Here is a 23,716-nt window from a genome sequence, read left to right on the forward strand (position 1 = left end):
ATGAAGGGCTGAGATTTGATACGTGTGTATCTAATGGTTGAGATGGATTCTTATTAGTGTTCACCACAAGGGCTTGTTTTCAGTGGAATCTGCGCACATAATGTGGACAAGTAGTCATTAACATTGATTAGATAATCTGGAGAATGTATTTCATGGTATCAATTTATAATAGTATTAGGACCATGTGGATTTTCTGGCTTTGTAATTAGGCAATATAATCTGTAGAATGCAAAACGACTTATTAAAAGGTAGGAGAGGATGAGAGGATAAGTAAAATTCCTCTTTGGTGACATGTGGTTTGAATATTCCTATCTTGGTTACCTCACTTTAATATTTTGTTTCAGTTTGGTGACCAACTGTGCAAGTAATTAGACCGTTTGTGTTGAATAACTCAGTAAATAAATGATATATCTCGGGTTAAAGTCACCTACCTAAGATCCCAAAAACCTTCCCCAAACCCTACTAAAATTTTCCTTGTCCATTTGTTTCTTCTTTTTTTTATCATTCACATAGCGTGGGATAGTTTTTGGGTTTGATTTTTTGGACTTTGGTAGGTGATATTCATCTCTATAGGACATATGACACTTATCTACAGAGCAGCTTAAGACACACATTTAACCACTTAAATAAAAGGGTTAACGGAGTTAATGGTGTTACCAAAGTGTACCTACCGTAATTACATTGTGTCACTGAAGTGTAAATAATGAAAATACCATTCACCAAAATTGGAGCTTCAGTAAATCTTAGTGCAATTGCATACATTTCGGATTGTGATATGAACTCCAAGTGGACTGAGTTTGATTAATCCGTGAATAACTGGCCGCCTTGACTAGATTTCATTGATTCAGAATCATGAATATTTTGCATACTTGGAATATGTATACTATTATATATGAGAGCTTGACTCTTCTGCACATAAGGAAAACAAATTGTTCTTGTAAACTGAGAGTACATCAAAGGAGAATCAGGAATCCTCTTAAAGATTGCTTGTCTTTTAGGCTGGGCATCCTTAAATAACCCCATAGAAAATCCAGTGATGCTAGGAGAATTACCCTGAAAAGATTGTGTTTAGAGAACTCAATTTCCAATTGTTATGTTATTTTTCTTTCCAACCACAGAACCAACTAGATGGTTAAACATGTCGACAGGTACGATAACTTTCTTTTCCGTTCTTCTAACAAGAACATAAATGATTCGCTAATGCCAAAATAGGTTTGCTAATGCAACCCATCTATTAAATAAATTTTAAAACTATCTGTTGGAATGCTATTATCCTAGTATTGTTCAGGAATCAGTGACACCATGTCTATTACCCACATAGTATCTCTTGTAAACTGTCTTTAGTGTCATGTCTTTCTAGATAAGACGTCCAGGAAAGGCTTAAACCTTAGCAGGGGGTCCTAGACCAATTAAATTGATTATGGGAAGCGTTATAGATGGAGTTTTTTGCAATCCGGGGGAACCATAACTAAGACCTTGACACATTATATTGTAAGAATCTATTATTGCTTGATGAAGGCTGGAGTTCAATATGAAAACATTGATAGTTATTCCTGGCAACAAGGATTGTTCTGAATGGGGGATAATTTGAACCAATTGAGTTAATCGAAAGGAGTTGATAAATATTCTATTTAGTTTTTATTTTTTTATTTTTTTTATTTTTTTTTTTGTTCATTTCAATTTTTAGGAAGTAGTTCATTGAATTTTATATTGGGTCTTGTGAATTAGAATTATTTTAAAATTGGTCTCCATGTTTTAATGCGATTCTTTTGGTTTTGGCTAATTCTAGTCAAGTAATTGGGTAAAGGTCAATCTATTCAGGTTCATCACTTTGCAAGGATTTTAATTTGCAGGGGTTTTAGAAAAGAGTTAAAAAATAAATAGTTGTATGAATTCAAAGGGAAGAACAAATTGGGAATGGTGGGTACAAGACTGTTGTTTTAGGCTGCATCCGCGGGTCTGTGATCTTTATTTCTTTCTTTCCTTGTTGCCTCTTTTTCAATGTTTATGTTAATTATCACTATTTGCAGGTTATTCTCTTGATATTGGCTGCAAATGCTGCAGTAGGTGTTATTACAGAGACAAATGCTGAAAAAGCTATCGAGGTAAAATTTGTTCAATTTAAACTGCGTTTGCTTTCAGATGTGACACCTCTTTTTTCAGCATCTTCTTTTTTCACATGATTTATTATGTATAGATAAATATTGATGATGATTGATAATTTATTTTTGAAAATCTTCATGAAGTTGTGGTCTTGTGGCAGAGAAGCTGTTCTTCATTATATGTCAAATTTGTATTGTGTAGTGTTTCTTTTACTCATTTAATAGCTTCTATTGTGGTTTAAAATATTGATTTAGGCTCCTTTTTTGAAGATAAGTATCTGGTTTTGTTGTTAGACTTTTTCCTGCTTAAATCAGTGTGGCTTACCAAGTTCCACAATAATGATTTATCAACACTATATTTTTTATTTTTTATTGTAAAGTGTTAAGTGACTGCACCGTGCTCTGTATCTGTATACAAAAATTTGGGCTGTGTAGAGGCTAGAAAGAGATGGCATGCACAAAGCATGAGAGTAATGGTATACATATTGCCTATGGAAAAACCCGTTAGTTGATTGGCTGAATACTGATTTATCATTCAACTTTAACCATTATGACTATTTCTGCTATTCCTAGCTCTTGTATTCATGACTCTTGCTCATGATGTAATTATTTATTTGCCTTATGTTTGTGTTCTTGTTGTATGTGGTATCTAATAATATATTTTTTTAGCCCCTCATTCTCTTCAATGTTATTTTTTGCAGGAGCTAAGAGCTTACCAAGCAGATGTTGCAACTGTTCTCAGAAATGGTAATATAAAGTAATAATTACGCAGTATACTGAATTCTTTCGAAAACGTAGTATACTGAATTTTTCCATGAATATGTCAGCACATCTCCTTGTTTGTGCTGATGACTTATCCAAGCTGTTCTGTCTTTGTTTGTGTTTAGTATGCAACGCTATCTGATTTAGACTCTTGTTGGCTGCTCAACAGGTTGTTTCTCAATAGTACCTGCACAAGAGCTTGTTCCTGGAGATATTGTGGAGGTCACTGGTAAGTTGGTGCTTTCTGTTCCAAATGAAATCCCATATTACTGGGTTCTCTATGTTTTATTTATTTATTTATTTTTGGTTAAACTAACTCCATTTTTTTTTATTAAAAAATAGTGGGTTGTAAAGTTCCAGCGGATATGCGGATGATTGAATTGTTAAGTGATCAATTGCGAGTCGATCAAGCAATTCTTACAGGTACGTTTGGATTTATGTATCTAGATTTTGTTGTTCCTGTGTGTTGGTCAATTTCTTTGAATGATTAGTCTTGAGTGAGGCAGTTATCTGTAATTTGATTGATTCTGCTCATTCCACCGGTTGTCACTTTGATACTGAATGTTACATTGTTACCATCCCTAGTTAGTGGTTACTGACCATTCTCCTTGTGTGTGTGTGTGTTTTTTTTTTTTTTTTTCTTTAATATATATTGGGACCATTCCCTAGTTATTGGGACCATTCTCCGTTCTCCGTTTTTCTTTAATAACCATCCCTAGTTATTGGGACCATTCTCCATAACTTGTACTTGTGAACTAAAGATTGAAATGAAATAAATATGTTTGTTATATTAATCAAAGGATTGTGGAGCTTAACTATCTGACTAGTGTGTGCTCAATAACTACAGCAAATGAACACACTCTCTGGACCTACCTGGCCAAGGAATAAAAAATGATCCAATATAAACCCAAATAAAATCATGGTATAGTGCTTTGAACTGTTTTCCAAGCAGCCTAGCCTACAAACTCTCTGAACCCCATTTGACCCAACTTGGGAACAGTTCAATTTGGGCTATGATTCCCAATGACGTTCCAAAGATGGCCTGGTGACTTGTGAGTAAGCTTGCTGATAATGTATCGACTGACCAGATTATGTCATTGAATGGCTGGTAGAATTCCTGAATTCTAAGTTGATCTTTCATAAGGCCTACGAACTTTTTAATTTTTTTTCTTTCCCTATTCTTTTTCACCCAAGGTCATGATCCTGTTATATGTTAATATGAGGAAAAAAAACTGCTGCATTTAATTTTGCTAATTTCATTGATTTACAAATTATAATTACTCAAAGTGTTCAAAGGAGAGCAGGAAGCTAAGTTCCAATGAAGATTTTTCCTGCTTGTGAATCTACATTTGTGCAAAGTAAAGATGATCAACTTTTTAAAAGTAAATCAACTTTTTAAAAGTAAAGTAACCAGTATAATTTTAATTACAAAAATGTGAGTACATATATGTGAGTTTTAATTGTGATAGGTGCTGTTCCATTCTGCTTCCGTTTATTTTTTCTCAGGATGGCATTATATGGTATCGTATCTTTAAATCTTGTAGCCTCCTTTTCTCTTTTCATTGTAAGTTGATCTATAATTGATTGGAATTTCTCATCATAATTTCGGTGAAATGTTGTTGGCAGGTGAGAGTTGCTCAGTAGAAAAGGAAGTTGATGCTACTTCAGCTGTGAATGCTGTGTATCAAGACAAAACAAATATTCTTTTTTCGGTAATGTCATATTCATAATTTGGCACTTAATGAGTTCCTTATGTGCATTCATTATGTTATCTGTGTAAAGTTTGAAACCAATGCAAGTTTGTGTAATTAATGTACTTGTTATAATAATCTAGTAATGGAAGAAGAATTTCAATAAAAAGGTCATATATAATGTAGAGGTATAGAGGGGATTATGTACTCTCTAAACGATTTAAGCTACACATTTTACATGTTGGAGGAGGTTGTTCATTGTGAGGTTTAGGATTGCTAATAAAATTCTTGCGGAATAACTTAGGGAACTAAGATTTAGAGGGAGTAAAAACAAGAAGGATGTGGTGTAGTGCTCATTACCCTCTTTTTTGGTTATCCTAGTTAGAGTTTTCTGGATTTGAGCCTAATATTGATGTGTAGTATGCACACATGAATATAATTGGCGTAGGATTAACTTTTGTAACAATCAGGTACATGTAGGGAGTCGCTACCAAATATTTTAGAGAAATATGGAAATCTATTGCATGGATTTTATGATTAGACAACCAAGATGGACAATTTGAACGAACATGGTTTACGCATAGGTTCTTGTCATAAATACATGAGAGTATGATTCCATGATGATCGAATCAAATTTGATTTAGGGATGAAAAATGTAAGGGCTTAAGGAAAGCACAAAACACCTATTAAGTGGCTTCTATTTTGATTCCGCATGACACAATATCACAACTCAGTAACATCCATTTGCCTAATTAATAATCCTGTAAAATACCTGACAATATAAATCTTTGTTGGTTTAAATATTAAAAATACATAAATCTAAGTGACCAATTTTATTACTCCCTTCGTTTCGTAATATTTGCAAAACTAGGCATTGCACAAAGCTTTAGAAAAAATATAGGGTAGGGACCAAAGAGGGAATATTGTAATATAAAGAGTATAGTTGGTGGGGATATTTAATTGTTAGTAGTAGAGAGAATTAATAAAAAGTAGTGTAATTGGGGTTGGTAGGAGAGAAATAATAAAGTATTTGTGCAAGTAGGGTTAGTGGGAGAGAGAAATAATAGAATAATATTATAATAGTGGGTCCTGACCAAAGAAGCGTTGAAGTATTGTAATTCTTACCAAATGCATGTGAGTAATGTTGAGTCAAACACGGACTTGGTCCTCTAATGTTGTCAAATGCACTTTATGATTTTAATTAATATATGAGACAAGTATGTATTGCTTTGAACGACACTTCCAGTCACTTTTTAGCTTATTTCATAATCGTATCCCATTTAAATTTTCACGATTGCTTTAGGCACTGATATTATCGATACTCCCTTTGCCCTGCTTTGTTTCCTTTTGGCTTGTCCCCTTGAGTTTGTACCATACTAGTAATAACAAAAAATCTAAAAAGTTATGAAACCTCAATGGAGCAAACAAAAAGGGACAACTAATGGCTTGTTTGACATCGTTTTTTGTTTTTAGTTTTCTGTTTTTTTAAAACAAAAAACCAAAAACAGGAAACAAGAAAAAGGTGTTTCCATTTTTCAGTTGTCAGTTTTAAAAATTATTGTGATGTTAATAAGTTTGACTAATTTTTATTCATTAATTAACATCTATCATATGATTTGGAAAAACAAAAAATAAAAAAACAGAAAACCACAGCGATGCCAGACGAACCCCTGGTTGTTAAAGTAAATAAAATAAACTTCTTTTTTGTTAAACAGAAGTGTGAAAGCGTAAGAGAATGTTATTATAGAGAAAGTAAAGTGGGTAAATATGAATTGTGACGAAGAGAGTAAAACTTACTTGAAATGGAGATGTATAATTAGTGAAACATGAAATGAAAATTGTAAAATGTATATAAATTTTTTTTAATTTTTATCCGAAAGGGAGAATGAAAAAGCATTCTAGTTGTGTATATTTGCTATTATAGATTGCCATTTTGAGGTAAACCATGCTCTTTGTTATTCTTATCTCTATACGTAAATTGTTAGGGTACAGTTGTAGTTGCTGGTCGTGGAAGAGCGATTGTGACTGGTGTTGGCTCTAATACTGCTATGGGCAGCATACGTGATTCAATGTTGAGAACAGATGATGTGAGTCTTTTTGATGGAAGACAGCATGCCTTAAAGCATCTTTTATGGAGAATTTTCTTCTTTCTTTGTGTGGAAAAGTGTGATGCACTATTTTGAAAGGGAGTTGATGCATAAATGCACACCATTTATTGCAGGAAGCGACACCGTTGAAAAAGAAGCTTGATGAGTTTGGTTCATTCTTGGCCAAGGTACATGCTTCAATTTACACTTTAACTATCAAAAAATTTATACTACATAAGAATAACAACAAAGCCACTTTGTGCTTCCTTTAGGAAATGAATATTCTGCCTTTTTTTAATCACATATTGTGAATCCTGTCTCTATCTCTGTCCCTTGTTTTTTTTTTTTTTATTTATTTATTTTATTTTTTTTTACTATTATTATTATTATTATTATTATTATTATTATTATTTTTTGTTATTGCTCATCAAACTCGTATTATATTGTTAAGGATATGGTGTTAGCTTTTTGTAGTCTTTCATGCTAGGAGGGACCTCATCAGTGACAATTAAGGAAACTTACTAATTTTCTTTGAAACTGTAACTTTGTCAGATTCCTAAGATAGGAGAGTGAGGGATGCTGGATTCTTTGTGTGCTCCTTTTGTCTCCTTTGTATGATCACTAATAAATAAATCTAAATTCATTTTCTCTTAGTCCTTCCATTATATGGGAAGTTAAGGTTCTTAAGTGGCTGGAAGCTTCTGTGGGTTGTGTAAGGATTAAAGTGTTCAACTAACTTGCAATCAACCCACAATAGCAATGAACAAACAAGCATAACAATCAAGAACAACTTTGAAGGAATTAAAGCAAGTAAAAGGAAGACAATGTTACCGTGGGAAAACCCGAGAACCGGGAGAAAAAACCCACCCTTGCACTATGGAGTAATATTGATGATGAATGAACTCAAGAATTACAAGCATGAATTGTATAGAATTCAAATGCTCCTCACAAACCCTCTCAAAACCTCTCTATGTGTTTAAATGTTTGTGAATCATCAACAAAGAGGCTTAGAAAAGGTATATATAGTCTAGGTAGAAAATACAATCCAACGGCTAAGATTAAAGCAAATCGCACAAGCCGAAAACGAAGCGACGAACTAGGGAGCAGGGAGGTTCGGCCGAACCTACCCAGAGTTCGGTCGAACCTGGGGTGGTTCGGTCGAACCTCCTTGGGTTTGGTCACTCCTCCTCTAGAAATGTAAACTGGTGCACCTACTGACTTAAAACCGGGTTCGACCGAACTTTTCACAAGTTTGGTCGAACCTTAACAATAAGGCAGCTTCTATGCAATCTCCTTATGTCTCCATGTATTTATCTATCTCCACACTAATCCTAACAATCTCCCACTTGGAGATAGGATCAAACATGCACCATAGACTACCACATACACACTCCTTCCTCAAGAACACTTAATACATTCATCAAAACAATTTCACCATAGCACAACACTCCTTCAAATTAATGATGGAGTCCAATTGAGGTCCTACACAACCTCAATTTGTCACTAGAAACAGCTTTAGTGAGCATATCCGCCGGATTCTTTGAACCGGCAATCTTCCTCAAACACATCGTGCCATCCTTCACCAAACTCCTAGTATAGTGATAACGCCTCTTGATGTGTTTAGTGCGATAATGAAACATAGGATTCTTAGCCAATTGAACCGCACTTTGGTATCACTATACAACGCACAGACATCTTGTTTCATGCCCATTTCTTCAAGGAAACCCTTCAACCATTCCATCTCCTTTCCCGCTTCCGACATAGCCACATACTCGGCTTCCGTCGTAGACATGGAGACACACTTTTGGAGCTTGCTCATCCAACTAATGGCCGTACCACCAATAGTATACACATACCCCGAAGTGCTTTTGCTTGAATCATAACATCCTCCAAAATCGGCATCAACAAAACCTTCCAAAACAACTCCATTTCTCCTAAAGCAAAGAGCCATACTTGAAGTACCCAACAAATACCTCAATAGCCACTTCACGGCTTCCCAATGTCTCTCACCCGGATTTGACATGAACCTACTCACAACTCCCACTGCGTGAGCAATGTCGGGCCTCGTGCAAATCATAGCATACATCATGCTACCAACAGCCGAAGCATAAGGAACAATGGCCATTTTTTCCTTCTCTTCCCTTGTCTTTGGGCAATCCTCCTTAGTCAACTTGAGCTCACTTGAAAGAGGTGAGCTTCGAGGCTTTGCATCAATCATGTTAAATCTTTTAAGCACCTTCTTGACATACTCCTCTTGAGATAACTTCAACACACCCGTTGAGCTATCCCTAGAAATTCTCATGCCAAGTATTTGCTTGGCCTCACCCAAGTCTTTCATCTTAAATCTTCTTGACAACTTCTTTTTCAAGTCATTGACAATTTCCATACTAGTTCCCGCAATCAACATATCATCAACATACAAAAGCAAGTAGATATAGCCATTGTCATACCTTTGAAAGTAGCAACAATGGTCACCTTCCGCTCTCACGAAACCATTGCCTAGCATGAAATTGTCAAACTTCTTGTACCATTGTCTAGGAGCTTGTTTCAACCCATATAGACTCCGTTTAAGCTTGCACACCAAGTTCTCTTGACCCAGAACTTGAAACCCTTCCGGTTGCTTCATGTAGATTTCCTCCTCCAAATCACCGTGTAAAAACGCGGTTTTTACATCCATTTGCTCAAGAAATAAGTCCTCCGAAACCACTATAGCCAACAAGATCCTTATAGTGGTTAGCTTCACAACCGGAGCAAAGATCTCATGATAATCAATGCCCTCCTTTTGTGAAAAACCTTTCACCACAAGTCTTGCCTTGTACCGAATTGTACCATCCGGTTCTTCTTTCTTTCGAAAGATCCACTTGCACAAAAGTGCTCTCTTGCCCTTAGGCAACTCAACCAGCACCCAAGTGTTGTTTTTCTCCAATGAAGACATCTCATCTTCCATTGCTTGCTCCCACTTCAACGAGTCACCCATGCCCATTGCCTCTTTATAACATTCCGGCTCACCGGAATCCGTCAACGACAAATAATGCAAGGATGGAGAATATCGGTGTGGTGGCTTGATTGTTCTTGATGATCTCCTCACCGTTGGTGGTGTAGATGGCTCTCCATGAACCACAACGGGCTCACCCATATCTACTCGCTCATCCGTTTCCAAGTGATCATCATCATCCGAATCACTTGAATCCGAATCCACCGGAACATGAGCACCATGTTGAGGAGATGCTTGTTGAATTTGCACCTCAACTTCTACCTGTTCAACTTCCTTATCACTTCTAACCTTACCATCTAGCTCAACAAATTCCCGCTCATCTTCAATTGATTCTTTCTCAACGGATTTCCCACCAAAGTTGTCTTTGTACAAAGAGCTCTCATCAAAAGTGATGTCACAATGCCTAACAATCTTTCGATTCTTAGGATCCCACAATCTATAACCATATTTCTCACATCCATACCCGATGAAGTAACATTTGATGGCTTTTGGGTCTAGCTTGTCTCTCTTTTCGGATTGCAAATAGGCCACACAACCAAAGGTCTTCAAGTGAGTGTAGGACACCTCCTTGCCACTCCACTCCTCCTCCGGTATCTTGAATTCCAAAGGTACCGAAGGTCCACGGTTTATCAAGTAAGCCGCGGTACTAACGGCATCCGCCCAAAAACACTTTGGGAGGCCCGCAAACAACCTCATACACCTTGCCCTCTCCAGTAAAGTCCTATTCATCCGCTCCGCTACCCCGTTTTGGCGAGGTTTACCGGGAATGGTCCTCTCCAAAACAATGCCATGCTCCTTACAAATGTTTTTGTAAGCTTCCAACTCATACTCTCCTCCATTGTCGGACTTGATTGCCTTAATCTTCTTGCCCGAAACATTTTCAACCTCCGCCTTCCAAGTCTTGAACTTCTCATTCACTTCCGACTTGTGCTTCATGAAATATACCCATACTTTCCGGGTTGAATCATCAATGAAAGTGACAAAATAGTGAGAACCACCAAGGGACTTGATGGGGTATGGGCCCCAAACATCCGTGTGCACAAGTTCTAGCTTCTCCTTCTTCAAGGACCGTTTGGTTTTTGTGAAAGACACCTTCTTTTGTTTCCCAAAAACACATGTCTCACAAAATTTCATGTCGATTGATTTCAACCCCGACAACTTACCCTTTGAAGCTAGCAATTTCATCCCTTTCTCACTCATGTGACCAAGCCGAGTATGCCAAAGCTTAGTCTCATCATTTGCGGTTGTAGCAATCATTCTTTTACACCCTAAGGTAGTGTTCAATGTGCCGGTCTTCGTGCCCCGAGCCACCACCATAGCTCCCTTTGACACCTTCCAAGTACCTTCACCAAACATGGTTCTAAAACCGCTTGAGTCTAGTTGACCCAGCGAAATCAAATTTTTCCTTAGCTTAGGTATGTACCTAACATCTTCAAGCTTCCATGAGCTCCCACTTGAAGTCTTGATCATAACATCTCCCTTCCCCACAATATCCAAAGGTTCATCATCCGCAAGGTACACCTTTCCAAACTTGCCACTCTTGAAGTTTTGGAAAATCTCCTTACATGGAGAAGAATGAAATGAAGCTCCCGAATCAAGGATCCAAGACTTAATGGGACTATCAACACTCAAGATCAATGCATCACCGATTTCATCGCTTGATGCCAAGCTAACCGATGAACTAGCATCATCGTGGTTCTTGTGGTTTGAACCACCCTTCTTCTTGGGATTAGGACATTCCCTCTTAGTATGCCCTTTCACACCACAACCCCAACACACAATGTTCACCTTCCCTTTCGACTTACTCCTCCCTCTAGACTTCGATCTTCCTCTTTGAGCACCTCTTTGTTGTCTTCCACGTCCCCTACCTTCACTAGAATAAGCACCACCCGATGACTCACCCGAGTTCTTCCTTCTCAAGCTCTCACTCAAGATTAAGTCCCTCACATCATCACACTTCAACTTCGACTTTCCGGAAGAGTTGCTAATGGCGGCTACAACGGTATCCCAACATCTAGGCAACGATGACAACAAGATCAAGACCCTCACTTCATCATCAAACTTAATCTCAACCGAAGCTAGTTGAGAGATTATTGAATTGAATTCATTTATATGTTCGGGGGCGGAACCACTATCATTCATCTCAATTTCAAACAAACGACGCATCAAGAACACCTTGTTCATAGCCGATGGCTTCTCATACATATTGGACAATGCTTTGATCACACCAACCGTCGTTGTCACATCTTTGACATTGTAAGTAACACTCTTAGCCAATGTCAATCTACTCACTCCAAGGGCTTGTCTATCCAATACTTTCCACTCCTCTTCCTTCATACCCGATGGTTTACTAGTAAGGGGCAAATATAGGTTCTTTTGATACAAATAGTCCTCTATTTGCATCTTCCAAAACCCAAAATCCTTCCCATCAAACTTCTCAATTCTCAACTTGCCTTCTTCCATTGCAAATCAAACACACAAAGTTCACAATAGGTTTTCAACAACAAAGAATGCAACTTGACACCCAAGACTCAAACTTTGAACACCTAAAGTTCCAAACTTTGAAACTCAATCACAATTTCAAGTTTAACACAAACCCTAAATCATCAAAACACCAAAGATTCAACCTTGGCTCTGGTACCAATTGTAAGGATTAAAGTGTTCAACTAACTTGCAATCAACCCACAATAGCAATGAACAAACAAGCATAACAATCAAGAACAACTTTGAAGGAATTAAAGCAAGTAAAAGGAAGACAATGTTACCGTGGGAAAACCCGAGAACCGGGAGAAAAAACCCACCCTTGCACTATGGAGTAATATTGATGATGAATGAACTCAAGAATTACAAGCATGAATTGTATAGAATTCAAATGCTCCTCACAAACCCTCTCAAAACCTCTCTATGTGTTTAAATGTTTGTGAATCATCAACAAAGAGGCTTAGAAAAGGTATATATAGTCTAGGTAGAAAATACAATCCAACGGCTAAGATTAAAGCAAATCGCACAAGCCGAAAACGAAGCGACGAAATAGGGAGCAGGGAGGTTCGGCCGAACCTACCCAGAGTTCGGTCGAACCTGGGGTGGTTCGGTCGAACCTCCTTGGGTTTGGTCACTCCTCCTCTAGAAATGTAAACTGGTGCACCTACTGACTTAAAACCGGGTTCGACCGAACTTTTCACAAGTTTGGTCGAACCTTAACAATAAGGCAGCTTCTATGCAATCTCCTTATGTCTCCATGTATTTATCTATCTCCACACTAATCCTAACAGGTTGTACCTTGGAGGAACAAGAAACTGCAGTTTGTAGACTGAGCTAGACATTATCTCTGTGTGCATTTTATGTCTTGCTTGTGAGGAAACAGGGAATAATTTGTTTTTCCATGTAAGGCATTGTCTATTTTGTGGCAGAGTCTTTACAGTTTTTTAGGAACTCATTGGGTTGCACCCTTTACTTTTTATTGGGCATTTACTGATACCATAAGGTTTGGGAGGCAGAAAGCGAGTGACAGGCTGTTTTTTTGTTTATGCCGAGGTTGGAGAGGCATAATAGGATTTTTTGTGATAAAGTATCTTCTGTTTTTGGTTAGTTTATGGAAAAGAGTGGTGTATTTAGCATTATTTTATCCCATGGTGTGTTCCTTGGGTTGATACGATAATGAAATATTGCGTCATTATCCTAATATTGCAACATGTTGAGTTTATACCACCCTTCCCAACACACAACTTTAACTCTTAATATTGTTAAACTTCAATAAGTAAAAAATTATACAAAATTGATGTATTACAAGTATAAATAGAGATGAATTTAACTATATCCCACAAGACAGTTTTTCCTTATATATGAATCACCATCGATGGTGAAAGGAGAGTGGATGAATTGTGTGAAAGTCCAACTATTGCAATTAGGGTAACAAAGGAAGTATATATATTTTTGCTTTATTTTTGGTGAGCTTCTTGTCCCACCTTTGTGATTTTGCATTTCCTTTTAGATAAATGATCTTTTCTTATCTAAACATATGCATTTTCTACACTTTTAGGTTATAGCAGGTATCTGTGTACTGGTGTGGGTTGTTAATATTGGTCATTTCCGTGATCCTTCTCATGGTGGCTTTCTACGTGGTGCTATCCATTATTTTAAGGTAATCATTTATGGTTGAACTTATACCATTTCTGGCTATAAATTGCATACATGCTCAAATAATGTCTATGAATTGTTGATTTGATGTAGTTGAGCATCAACTGATCCTTGTATTTTGAGTTGTTATCAAGTTTCTGAAGGATTTGTTTGATGTATGTTGGAGACTTTTGATTATTGTCATTGATAGTGTCTCTGGGTTTGATGCAAATTAATAGTTTCTCACCAGTTTAAGACTAAACCGGAACAAAGACCGGAAATTAAAAATTTAAGGACCTGGAGATCGGACCAGGTTTGCTTTGACTGGACCTGGACCCGGACCCGAATGGTTGAACAGGTCCGAAAAGGTTATTGATTGTGGATATTTCTTCCATAGTATCATTTTTGGCATGATATTTGCTGTGCTAAGGATCCCATCGAAATTCACTCTTTAGGGCTCTTTTGATTTACGTTAACTTGAGGAAGCCGATTGTAAGGAGGTGTTGTCTCAAATTGGTGTGACCAGATATATAGGAATGTTTCTTTTTACTGAATTATTTAATGACTTAAATTTGGATTCTTTTTTGGGGTAGACGTCACTTTTAGAAATGTAGTTCTAATTTGAAGGAGACGTTGTGATCAATCGAGAATTGACTGCGTGATAGGAATACTTCCTTCTGTTTAGAAATTTTTTTACTTGATTAAAGGGCCTCTGCCCTTCTGCTATGGCTATTTAGGATCCAGAAGCTTATGGTAGCTCTATTTGTTTGAACTGCAATTATAGATATCATCCCTATTTTAGAATTTTTTTTTATTGGACTACAATTATGGTTAACACCCCAACTTAAGATGTGCTTCAAACAAAGAACATCAGTATTGCTAGTAGTTTGATAATCTTGTTCTCATTTCTCCTTGAAGCTCTTTGTATAGAAAAGTTTCTAGATTTATATGAGATATGCCAATTCATCTGTGTTAAACCAAACCTATTCAACCATGTTAACCCATAGATTTTCTATAGGCTTGGACAAGGATGGAGAGTGTAGTTGAGATGTGGCAATTCGTACCTTTCTATATCCAATGCCATATGTGGATTTGGAAAGGAAGTCACTAATGGATACTTGATTATAAAGTTCTTGCGAAGGATTATAATTCTTTTCTACAGGCTGTCATTGAGCCAACAATGGTTAATGACACACCACTGCCTTTGATAATTTAATAGTGAATATTGCTTGTCTTAGTACATGAATCATATGTAACTTTTTATTCATTTCCCATAAACTTTATTTCCTTGAGGATGGTGTAACTTTGCAGCCGAATGCCCACCTAAAAGTCTGAAGCTACTGAATAAGGGATAAATTACTGTATAACTTAAAGATCATGTTTTTTGTTAGCTCTACTTTGTTTCTTCTTAGCATATTCCTCAACACTTCCTCTTTAACTCTAACATTGCACCATGGAGGACATTTACACATCCCAATGCACATTCTCAACCTTAAATATCTTTAATTATATAAGAGTAAAATTTATAAACAGTTGATATCATTAATGTTGTTATTGAGATGAATCTAACATTACCACCACAAGACTATAATTTTCTTTTGTTATAAATCACAATATGTGGCTGAAGTGGAGTGTGTGAATGTTTTCAAATGTGTAAATGATGCAATATTAAGGAATGGAGGAGGTATAAAGAAAGAAAAAAACATGTTGTCACTTGTTCCAATTTTGTATATTAACCTCCTAGTAACCAAAATTTATAAGTGGACTGCACCTCATAACTGATAGTTTTGTTACTTGTATCAAGTTACCACATTTCATATTTGGATTGTACCTGATGACACCAATTATCTCTGATTTTCCTTAGAACATCTTGAAGATCAGAAGGGATGTGTTTGTAATTTTGATGATGTGTAAAGGTTATTGCAACATGAATCATAATTTCTATTCTTGTTTAGAAAAATTTCTGCTGATGTTTCAGGGTTTGAAAGTAGCTTTCCCCCCCCCCCTCCCCCCTCTTTTTTTTTTTTTTTTTTTTTTTTTTTTTTTTTTTTTTTTAATGACCTCTTTTGTTATTTGCTAGATTGCAGTGGCATTGGCAGTTGCGGCTATTCCGGAAGGGCTTCCTGCTGTTGTTACAACGTGTGTATATTGCTTTTATCATGTTTGCCTCACCGATTAATCTTTAATGTATTTATTGGCTTCAGAATGCTGTTTACAAGTCTCCTTTCATTTTGAAGGTGTCTGGCTCTTGGCACGAAAAGAATGGCCAGGTTGAATGCGATTGTAAGGTCTTTGCCATCAGTAGAGACCCTTGGCTGTACTACTGTGATTTGTAGTGACAAAACTGGTACTCTGACAACGAATATGATGTCTGTCTCTAAGGTACGTTTGAACCTAATTCATATGAAGTAAATTAACTTCTTTAATCAACATATCTCAAGGGTCTGAATCATAAGATACAGGAGCATTCCATTGTTAAATAACTCATTCTTATTGCATCAGGTTGATAATACTATAACAATTTATACCAGAAACTTTTTTTTTTTGTTGGATCCAAAGAACTGTATATATTATCATGTTACTAACATTCGTGACAGATATGTTCTTAGATATTTGCTAATAGTCAAGGGTGTCTCGCATAGTATCTCTTTCTGCTGATATGAAAATTGAGTCCTGTATGTCTATATCTGGAAAATTGAGTCCTGTATGTCTCTATCTGGAAAATTGAGTCCTGTATGTCTATATCTGGTGATCATCGAATTCCAACTATCATATATAAGTGCTGGATGTGGGTACACGTCCAGGTGTGTGACACCAACATTGTCCTAAAATTTGACTGGGTGCGGGGTCATGTTATAATGGAACATATTTTGTTATAAGAAGATTGTTTCACATGAACTTTGACTCTTAAATACGTTTTGGGGGCGTTTGGTTTAACAAAGGGAAAGGGAAAGAAGCAAAATGTTCACAAAGACCTTTAGATTTAGGTCGTTTGTTTTAAACAACCATTTCCTTTCCTTTCAATGACCACCATCACCCTAAATTAGGAAACCACAATCCAAAAGCCACTGCCCCATTAGTTCTTCCACTACCGCTGGTGCCCCTCCCTTCCAAAGTCACCGCCTCTACTGCCGCCCCTCTCCTTGATGCCGCTGCCGCCCTTCCTTACTCTATCTCTCACTCTTTCTCTGTCTTCTTATGATGAAAATTCTTCTAGACCTAAGCTAGTTTCAGGTTTGGGCGTTGTGGATTTTAGGTGTTTGGGGTAGTCGGGTGGGTGAGGTGGTGTGTACGGGAGTGGGGGTGGGTTTTTAAATGGGCGGTGTTGTGTTTTCTAAGGTGGGTTGGGTTTTCGGGTGGTGGGGTTGTGTTTTCGTGAGGTGGGGGTGAGAAATTGGTGGTTTCGGTGGGTGGGGTGGATATTCTAGGGTGGTGGTGGCAGTAGTTAGGGCGCTGACGCCCGGTGAGATGGCGGCAGTAGGGTGATGGCCGTGAGGTGCTGGCGGTGGTTGGTGTGATGTGGTGGTGGCTAAAGAAAGGGAAACCAATTACCTTAAGGGGGGGGGGGAATCAACTTTGACTTTGGCGGAATGGAGAGACCGAGAGAGGGGAAAGGGAATGACCTAAATGTCAATACAAACATCAACGTAGGGAATCAGCTGTTTTGATTTCTTTGTTCTTTCCTAAATACCCCTACCAAACGCCGTCTTACACATTTTACGTTGACTTGATTATTAATTCGTGTTGAAATGCTTATCCGAAGCCCATTGGGAACACATATCTTACATATTCTTTCTTTTCCTTTTATCTAAACATTTCTTCTTCAACGATTATGTGGTTTTAGATAGTTAAAGTTTCTGGGCAAGCATAGAGGTGTCGAGTAAGAATTTCATACTCCAACATGGGTGTGTAAGACAAAATGAAGAATCAAAATAACTTAGTGGTATAAAGCCAATGCAATTTTCTGAAAAACTTATGCTGGATAATTGTAAGCTAATTAGATAGTTGACCGCCCATGAGACACCTAAGTTTGATGGTTTGCTTCTTTTAATTGTTTCTTGCAGATCTGTGTTCTTCATTCTGCACACCATAGCTCTGTTACATCAGAATATGCGGTTGATGGGACAACATATGCCCCTGAAGGGGCAATTTTGAACGATGATGGTGTCTGGGTAATTCTTCACATTTTTGTTTACAGGGTGGAATCTTTACTCTGTATGCCAGGCTTTCTCATGGTTCATATGGTGTATGATAAACACCAGCTCTCTCATATGTTTGGTTTTTTTTAGCATTTTTTATTTTTTTTTGGTATTATAGCTTTCATTTCGTCGATGTCATATTTAATGAACTTTATGTTATAAAAATTCAATAGAGAAACCTTAATTCTTGTGTAAGACACTTAGATTTCTGACTTCTGGATGGGAGTAATTTTTGTAGTCAGTCCGCTGGTTCATTGTTGCTAAAGTAATGCTAAAACTATTTCAAATTGCTTGTTGCTAGGTCTGTGCATGATGGTACAGACCTACTTTCACTTTTTGATTGTTTTTGTTGGAGGGTGGGGGTAGAGGGACGTGTTTAAGAAACCAGATAAATTCGTCGGTTGTCTTCTATGTTATGGGAATTCTTGTATGTCTTGTTCTTGTGGTAACATTCTTGTATTTCTATATGGAAAAACACTATGTTATTAAGAAATAAAAATTAAAAACAGAATTCTTAAAGGAGTGACTTTTCATTAATGATCATACGTGTTCAACCTCAGCGGTATGCTTAAGGCTCATGCAGTAGAATATTCAGAGCATAGAATTACAATTTTAGTGAGGTTTACATTTGGAATTGATATGAATGTTTTTTATGTGTAGATTGTTTTTAATATATTAATTCTGACATGGATTTCCCTATTCATCTAAGGTGTCAAGGAAAGCTAATAATTTGATACTCTATGACTCAATTACATAAGTACGAAGTAATTGATTCAATGTTGGATGAAGAGCATGCTTTCTGTACTTTGGCTAATATATCACTCCTTTGTTACTTGGATGCTTTTATAGATAAGGTCTTAGTGGTAGCTTATTATTTATTCTGCATTTACTGTTCAGTGTGGTGCTTTTTTTTCTTCCCCTTAAAATAGTTATATATCTTTTCTCTGCTATCATGTTTGTATTATTATTGAAAATTACTACAGTTTATTGGATGAATGACAAATAACTTTAATTGATTTGTGGCTTGTGGAACTGTTGCAGATTGACTTGCCTTCACGGCAGCCTTGCCTTCTTCACATAGCCATGTGTTCAGCCATGTGCAATGAGTCTTCACTGCAGTATAACCCAGACAAAGGAGCCTATGAAAAGATAGGAGAGTCTACAGAAGTGGCACTTCGTGTATTGGCTGAAAAGGTGGTTGGCGTGTACATCATATGCACATTGCTCATTTTTACTGATGCACTTTGCATGTATCTTTACGTTTTTGTTCATAGCATATGATGAAAAGAGGTTTTTATTTATTTAATTATTTATTTATTTATTTTTAATGAAATCACTATTCAGATTGGAATTCCTGGCTTTGATTCTATGCCATCTGCCCTGAATATGTTAAGCAAGCATGAACGAGCGTCCTATTGTAATCGATATTGGGAGAATCTATTCAAGAAGGTATGCTTATGTACCTATATTATTTCTCCAGTGGCATTTTTCTCTTCCTTCTCTTCTCTTTTTCTTTTTATGCTGAATTCATTAGCTTAATTTTTTATGCATTATATGTTTTCGGGGTTTATAGTTTCCTTTCCAAGGTCTAAAGAGAAATCATCCCACCATCAAAGAATATTGAAGCCGTATTCCATATTGATGTTCTACAGTTAAACCATTTTAGGAACCAAATAGTACTTGGTTTAGTGATAAGGATTTGTATCTTATAACCATGAGATTGTGGGAACCCCAGTACTAGCACTTTGGGCGTGGGGATTCCGTTAACTTCCCCTCCAATCCCAAGGACCCTAGTAAATTTGAAAGTGACCTAAGCCAATGCGGAGTAAAATACAAATAAAAAGATAAATATAAATAATACTGATAGTTACGTCAAAACAAGATCCACGTTCTTGAGCAGTAGACCTGCAGAAGTAGACATGCACACACATGTATTGTTTTGACATTTACATCTTGGAGGACCCCTAGAGCGGATGTACACTGATTGTGTACCTGTCTGTTAAACTTGCATGTTCGAACGACTGTGACTGAATCTTCTTCCCTTTGACTCTAAACTTCTACACGTAAACAATATAAATGCTACTTGACACTAATATAAATGCCTTGCAGATCTCTGCACTAGAATTTTCTCGTGATCGCAAGATGATGAGTGTGCTTTGCAGTCATAAACAATCTACAACAATGTTTTCTAAAGGCGCTCCAGAGAGCATAATTTCAAGATGCACGAGTATTCTCTGCAATGACAATGGTTCAATTATTCCATTGACAGCCGAGATTCGAACTGAGTTGGAGGCAAAGTTTAACAGGTTTACTCATTATATCATAAACTGCTGAACTTATATACATATATGTATGTATGTATATCCCATCATGGCTCACCAATGCAACATATATACCGAAATCATCTTGTATACCTGCATGACAATAAAATTTTTGACTGTGTCTTTATCAGATCACCAGTTTAAATTTGCTTGACTTTCCTCCTTGCTTCTTTTTCTATATGACTGATTTTCAAGCTGTAACCTGAGTGTTTGAAATTCCTTTTGTTATGTTCCTTCCGTACAATAAAAATAATTTTTGTGCCTTCCCATACCGTTATTCCTGCACCTAATCTGATATATCTTTTAATGAATTTGTCGTCTCCTAAAGCTCAAAATGCAGCCTAACTTGCCTCACCTAAACACCATCATCTAGAGGGGTAGTGTAAGATTATATGCTTCACTAAGCCCAGCTTTGTTAGGACTTTATTTGCACAGACGCCGTTAAAAATCCTACATCTCTATTTGTTTTCTCTGTTCCATGTACAATGTTATTTAGTCTTACTTCGCAGTATTCAGTTTGAAATAATTTTGAAGATTTATATTTCTACCAGTTCATTTATATAGTTTTAGGGCTTTGTTTTAAAACTGACTTATACCTTTATAATAGTTTTGCAGGAAAAGAAACTTTGAGATGCCTTGCTTTGGCTGTCAAACGTTTGCCCATGGATCAACATGTTCTCTCTTTTGATGACGAGAAAGACCTAACATTTATTGGGATGGTATGCTTTCATTGTAATTCCTCCACATTTTTTCACTACGCTTATTTGCTGATGTTTACTAGTTTGCTCATTGTGGTGTGGCTTTGATGATTTCCTATGTAAATTTTATAGACCTGAATCCCCTAGGTAAATTTTAAATGGATTTTGATTTTGATCATGCTCTAGTTAATGTTTTGTTTGTTGGCTGACGTTTCACATATTCGTTGCTTAGTCTATCTCGTCATCTCTTTGAAGTATGAACTAATGTTTAATTACTTAGATTTGTTGACATGTAGTGGAACTAAGAATGTAGGTCAAAAGATAAACCCTTATGAACCTTTAAAGAGCTTGCTTTTGGTTCAATTCCCTACCTTAAGACTAAGGGGGCGCTTGGTTCGTATGGAGTAAAGGGTATGGAATCAAGAAAGGGATAGAAGGGAAATGCAAAGTAATTCCATTTGATATCATATGTTGTTTGGGTGATATTCTCCTCTTGCCGCCAGGCCCGTAACTGTCGCCCCCCCCTTCTCGTTGCCGCAACAGCCACTGCCCTTTCTCGTTGCCGCCACAGCCACCCCCCTTTCCCATTGCCGCCACTGCCTCCCCCCATTCCCATCTCTGCTGTCTCCTGCTATCTTCCTGTTCTTATTGTTCCACAACCTCTGTTAAAAGGTTGGATTTTAAGGTCAAATTCGAACATGAAAACTCCATATCTGGAATTTTCATGATTGAGTTTGACCATATAAAACCATAATTGATGATACAGAAAGGTTTATTTCTATTTTACTTGATTATTGCTGTTTGAATTTTTAGAGTTTGTAGGTTGTTTTGGGTGGTTGGAGTGTTATATGGGGTAATTGGTTCTTTTTGCTGGGATTGGTTCCAGGGTGTTCATTGGAAAGTTTCCAGCGGGTTAGGGTGGTGTGGTGGCAATGCTTGATCTCTTCCTTATGTGCATGCTTGTAAAGTTGGTCTATCTTCTACATTAACCTTCCATCTTGTGGTTAGGTGGGAATGCTTGATCCACCAAGAGAAGAAGTACGTAATGCCATATTGGCATGTATGACTGCAGGAATACGGGTCATAGTTGTAACGGGGGACAATAAGGTATTTTTACTTTTCTCATTCATTTTATTTCTCACCAAAAAAAAAAAAAAAAGAAGGGAAAAGATGAAGCCAAAAGAAGAAAATGTGAAAATGAAAATGTGGCTGTTTGATTTATTGCATGTCACAGGTTTCTAATTTAGGTTTGTAATTTGACTATCAACCTTAGGCAACTGCTGAATCATTATGCCGCAAGATAGGAGCTTTTGATCACCTTGGAGATTTTGTGGGGAACTCTTTTACAGCATCTGAATTTGAAGAACTTCCAGCTTTGCAGAAGACAATAGCATTGCAACGTATGGCTCTCTTTACAAGGTACAATAAAATTTTCAGATAGCTGTCAAATCTTAAATGGGATTTGTAAATGTGTAATGTGACACTATAGCTTGATTTATGTGTCCTTGTTCCCTTTCTTGCTCTAAAATAAATTTCATGTTTGAAAGTAATTCTAAGTAGGCCTGATCACGGATCGGATATCCGATCCGATATCCGATTTTGGATCGGATATCCGAATCCGAGAATTTGCAAATTTGATATCCGTATCCGATCCGAAATGTTCCGGATATCCGATATCCGAAATTTTTCGGATCGGATACTTCAATTATCCGTTATCCGAAATTTTAAAACCTATTTTTTTAAATATTATTTTTTCCATTTTATTATAATAAACTGTTTCATTCATGTATTAAATTATTAATATCGACATTCCTTAAAAAAAAATTTTTATTAATATTGACATTCCTTCAAAATTTTTTTTTTTTTTTATTAATATCGACATCAAATTACTAAATTAGAGGCAGCAACAACAAGTCAGGAGAGCTCCAAACACAGGCAACAGAAGGAGCAGCTTCAGGTGTAGACACCACTAGATGGACGACCAGAAATGCAGCAGCGAACTTACTAACCAGCAGCTTGCAAAGCAGCAACTTTTAGTAGCAGCATATGGGCAGCAGCAAATCGTAGCAAGCAAGCAGCAACAACAAAACATAAGCCCAACAAGGCGGCTACATCACCAACAGGGAACAGCAACAAGCCAAAACCACTAAACCAATTAACCAAATATTAAACACACAAAAACATATTAAACACACATAAAATAATCTCTACAAAGCTCCAAGCCACTAACTCCACAAACTCCAAATTAGTAAATTACACCACAAAAAACAAAATAAAAAAAATTACAACTTCATCTTATGTATTTCAAGCTCCAATCTCCAATCTTCAAGCTCATCTTCAACTTGTTACATGTAATCATCAACGCCACTTGAAGGTTGCTCAATAAGTGGTGATAACTCTACACAACAATTTTTAAAAAGAATATAGAATAAAAAATTAGTTAGAAGTTAAAACTAAATTATGCAAATTAATAAAAAAAAAAAAAACATAATAACTAATAAAATGTTATACCTTATTCAATTCTCTCAATATCTTCAAGATTTTCTTCAACTACTAAAGGGCCACGAGTATTTCGCAACCAATCTTGAGCACATATCAAAGCTTCAACCATATTTGATGAAAGTGAGCTGCGAAAGGGATCAAGTACTCGTCCACCCATACTAATTGCAGATTCAGACGCTACAGTGGATACAGGAATAGCTAACACATCTTTCGCCATAAGAGCTACAATAGGGTATCTTTTCC

General features: G+C 36.8%; 1 protein-coding gene across 1 annotated transcript in view; it reads left to right on the plus strand.

The window, feature by feature from the left end:
• LOC110700125 (calcium-transporting ATPase 3, endoplasmic reticulum-type-like) overlaps window positions 1-23,716 on the plus strand; it is a 46,708-nt gene that overhangs the window by 9,502 nt on the left and 13,490 nt on the right. The window contains exons 6-22 of the mRNA XM_021877614.1: window positions 2,031-2,105; window positions 2,804-2,849; window positions 3,034-3,093; window positions 3,207-3,287; window positions 4,491-4,576; window positions 6,541-6,642; window positions 6,777-6,830; window positions 13,677-13,778; window positions 15,834-15,892; window positions 15,991-16,135; window positions 17,818-17,925; window positions 18,994-19,146; window positions 19,297-19,401; window positions 20,062-20,258; window positions 20,881-20,992; window positions 21,980-22,078; window positions 22,245-22,390. Coding sequence (XP_021733306.1) covers window positions 2,031-2,105; window positions 2,804-2,849; window positions 3,034-3,093; window positions 3,207-3,287; window positions 4,491-4,576; window positions 6,541-6,642; window positions 6,777-6,830; window positions 13,677-13,778; window positions 15,834-15,892; window positions 15,991-16,135; window positions 17,818-17,925; window positions 18,994-19,146; window positions 19,297-19,401; window positions 20,062-20,258; window positions 20,881-20,992; window positions 21,980-22,078; window positions 22,245-22,390 — 1,730 coding nt within the window. The remainder of the gene's footprint in view (window positions 1-2,030; window positions 2,106-2,803; window positions 2,850-3,033; window positions 3,094-3,206; window positions 3,288-4,490; window positions 4,577-6,540; window positions 6,643-6,776; window positions 6,831-13,676; window positions 13,779-15,833; window positions 15,893-15,990; window positions 16,136-17,817; window positions 17,926-18,993; window positions 19,147-19,296; window positions 19,402-20,061; window positions 20,259-20,880; window positions 20,993-21,979; window positions 22,079-22,244; window positions 22,391-23,716) is intronic.

The sequence above is a fragment of the Chenopodium quinoa genome, unplaced genomic scaffold, assembly GCF_001683475.1.
Source record: "Chenopodium quinoa cultivar QQ74 unplaced genomic scaffold, ASM168347v1, whole genome shotgun sequence".
NCBI lineage: Eukaryota > Viridiplantae > Streptophyta > Magnoliopsida > Caryophyllales > Amaranthaceae > Chenopodium > Chenopodium quinoa.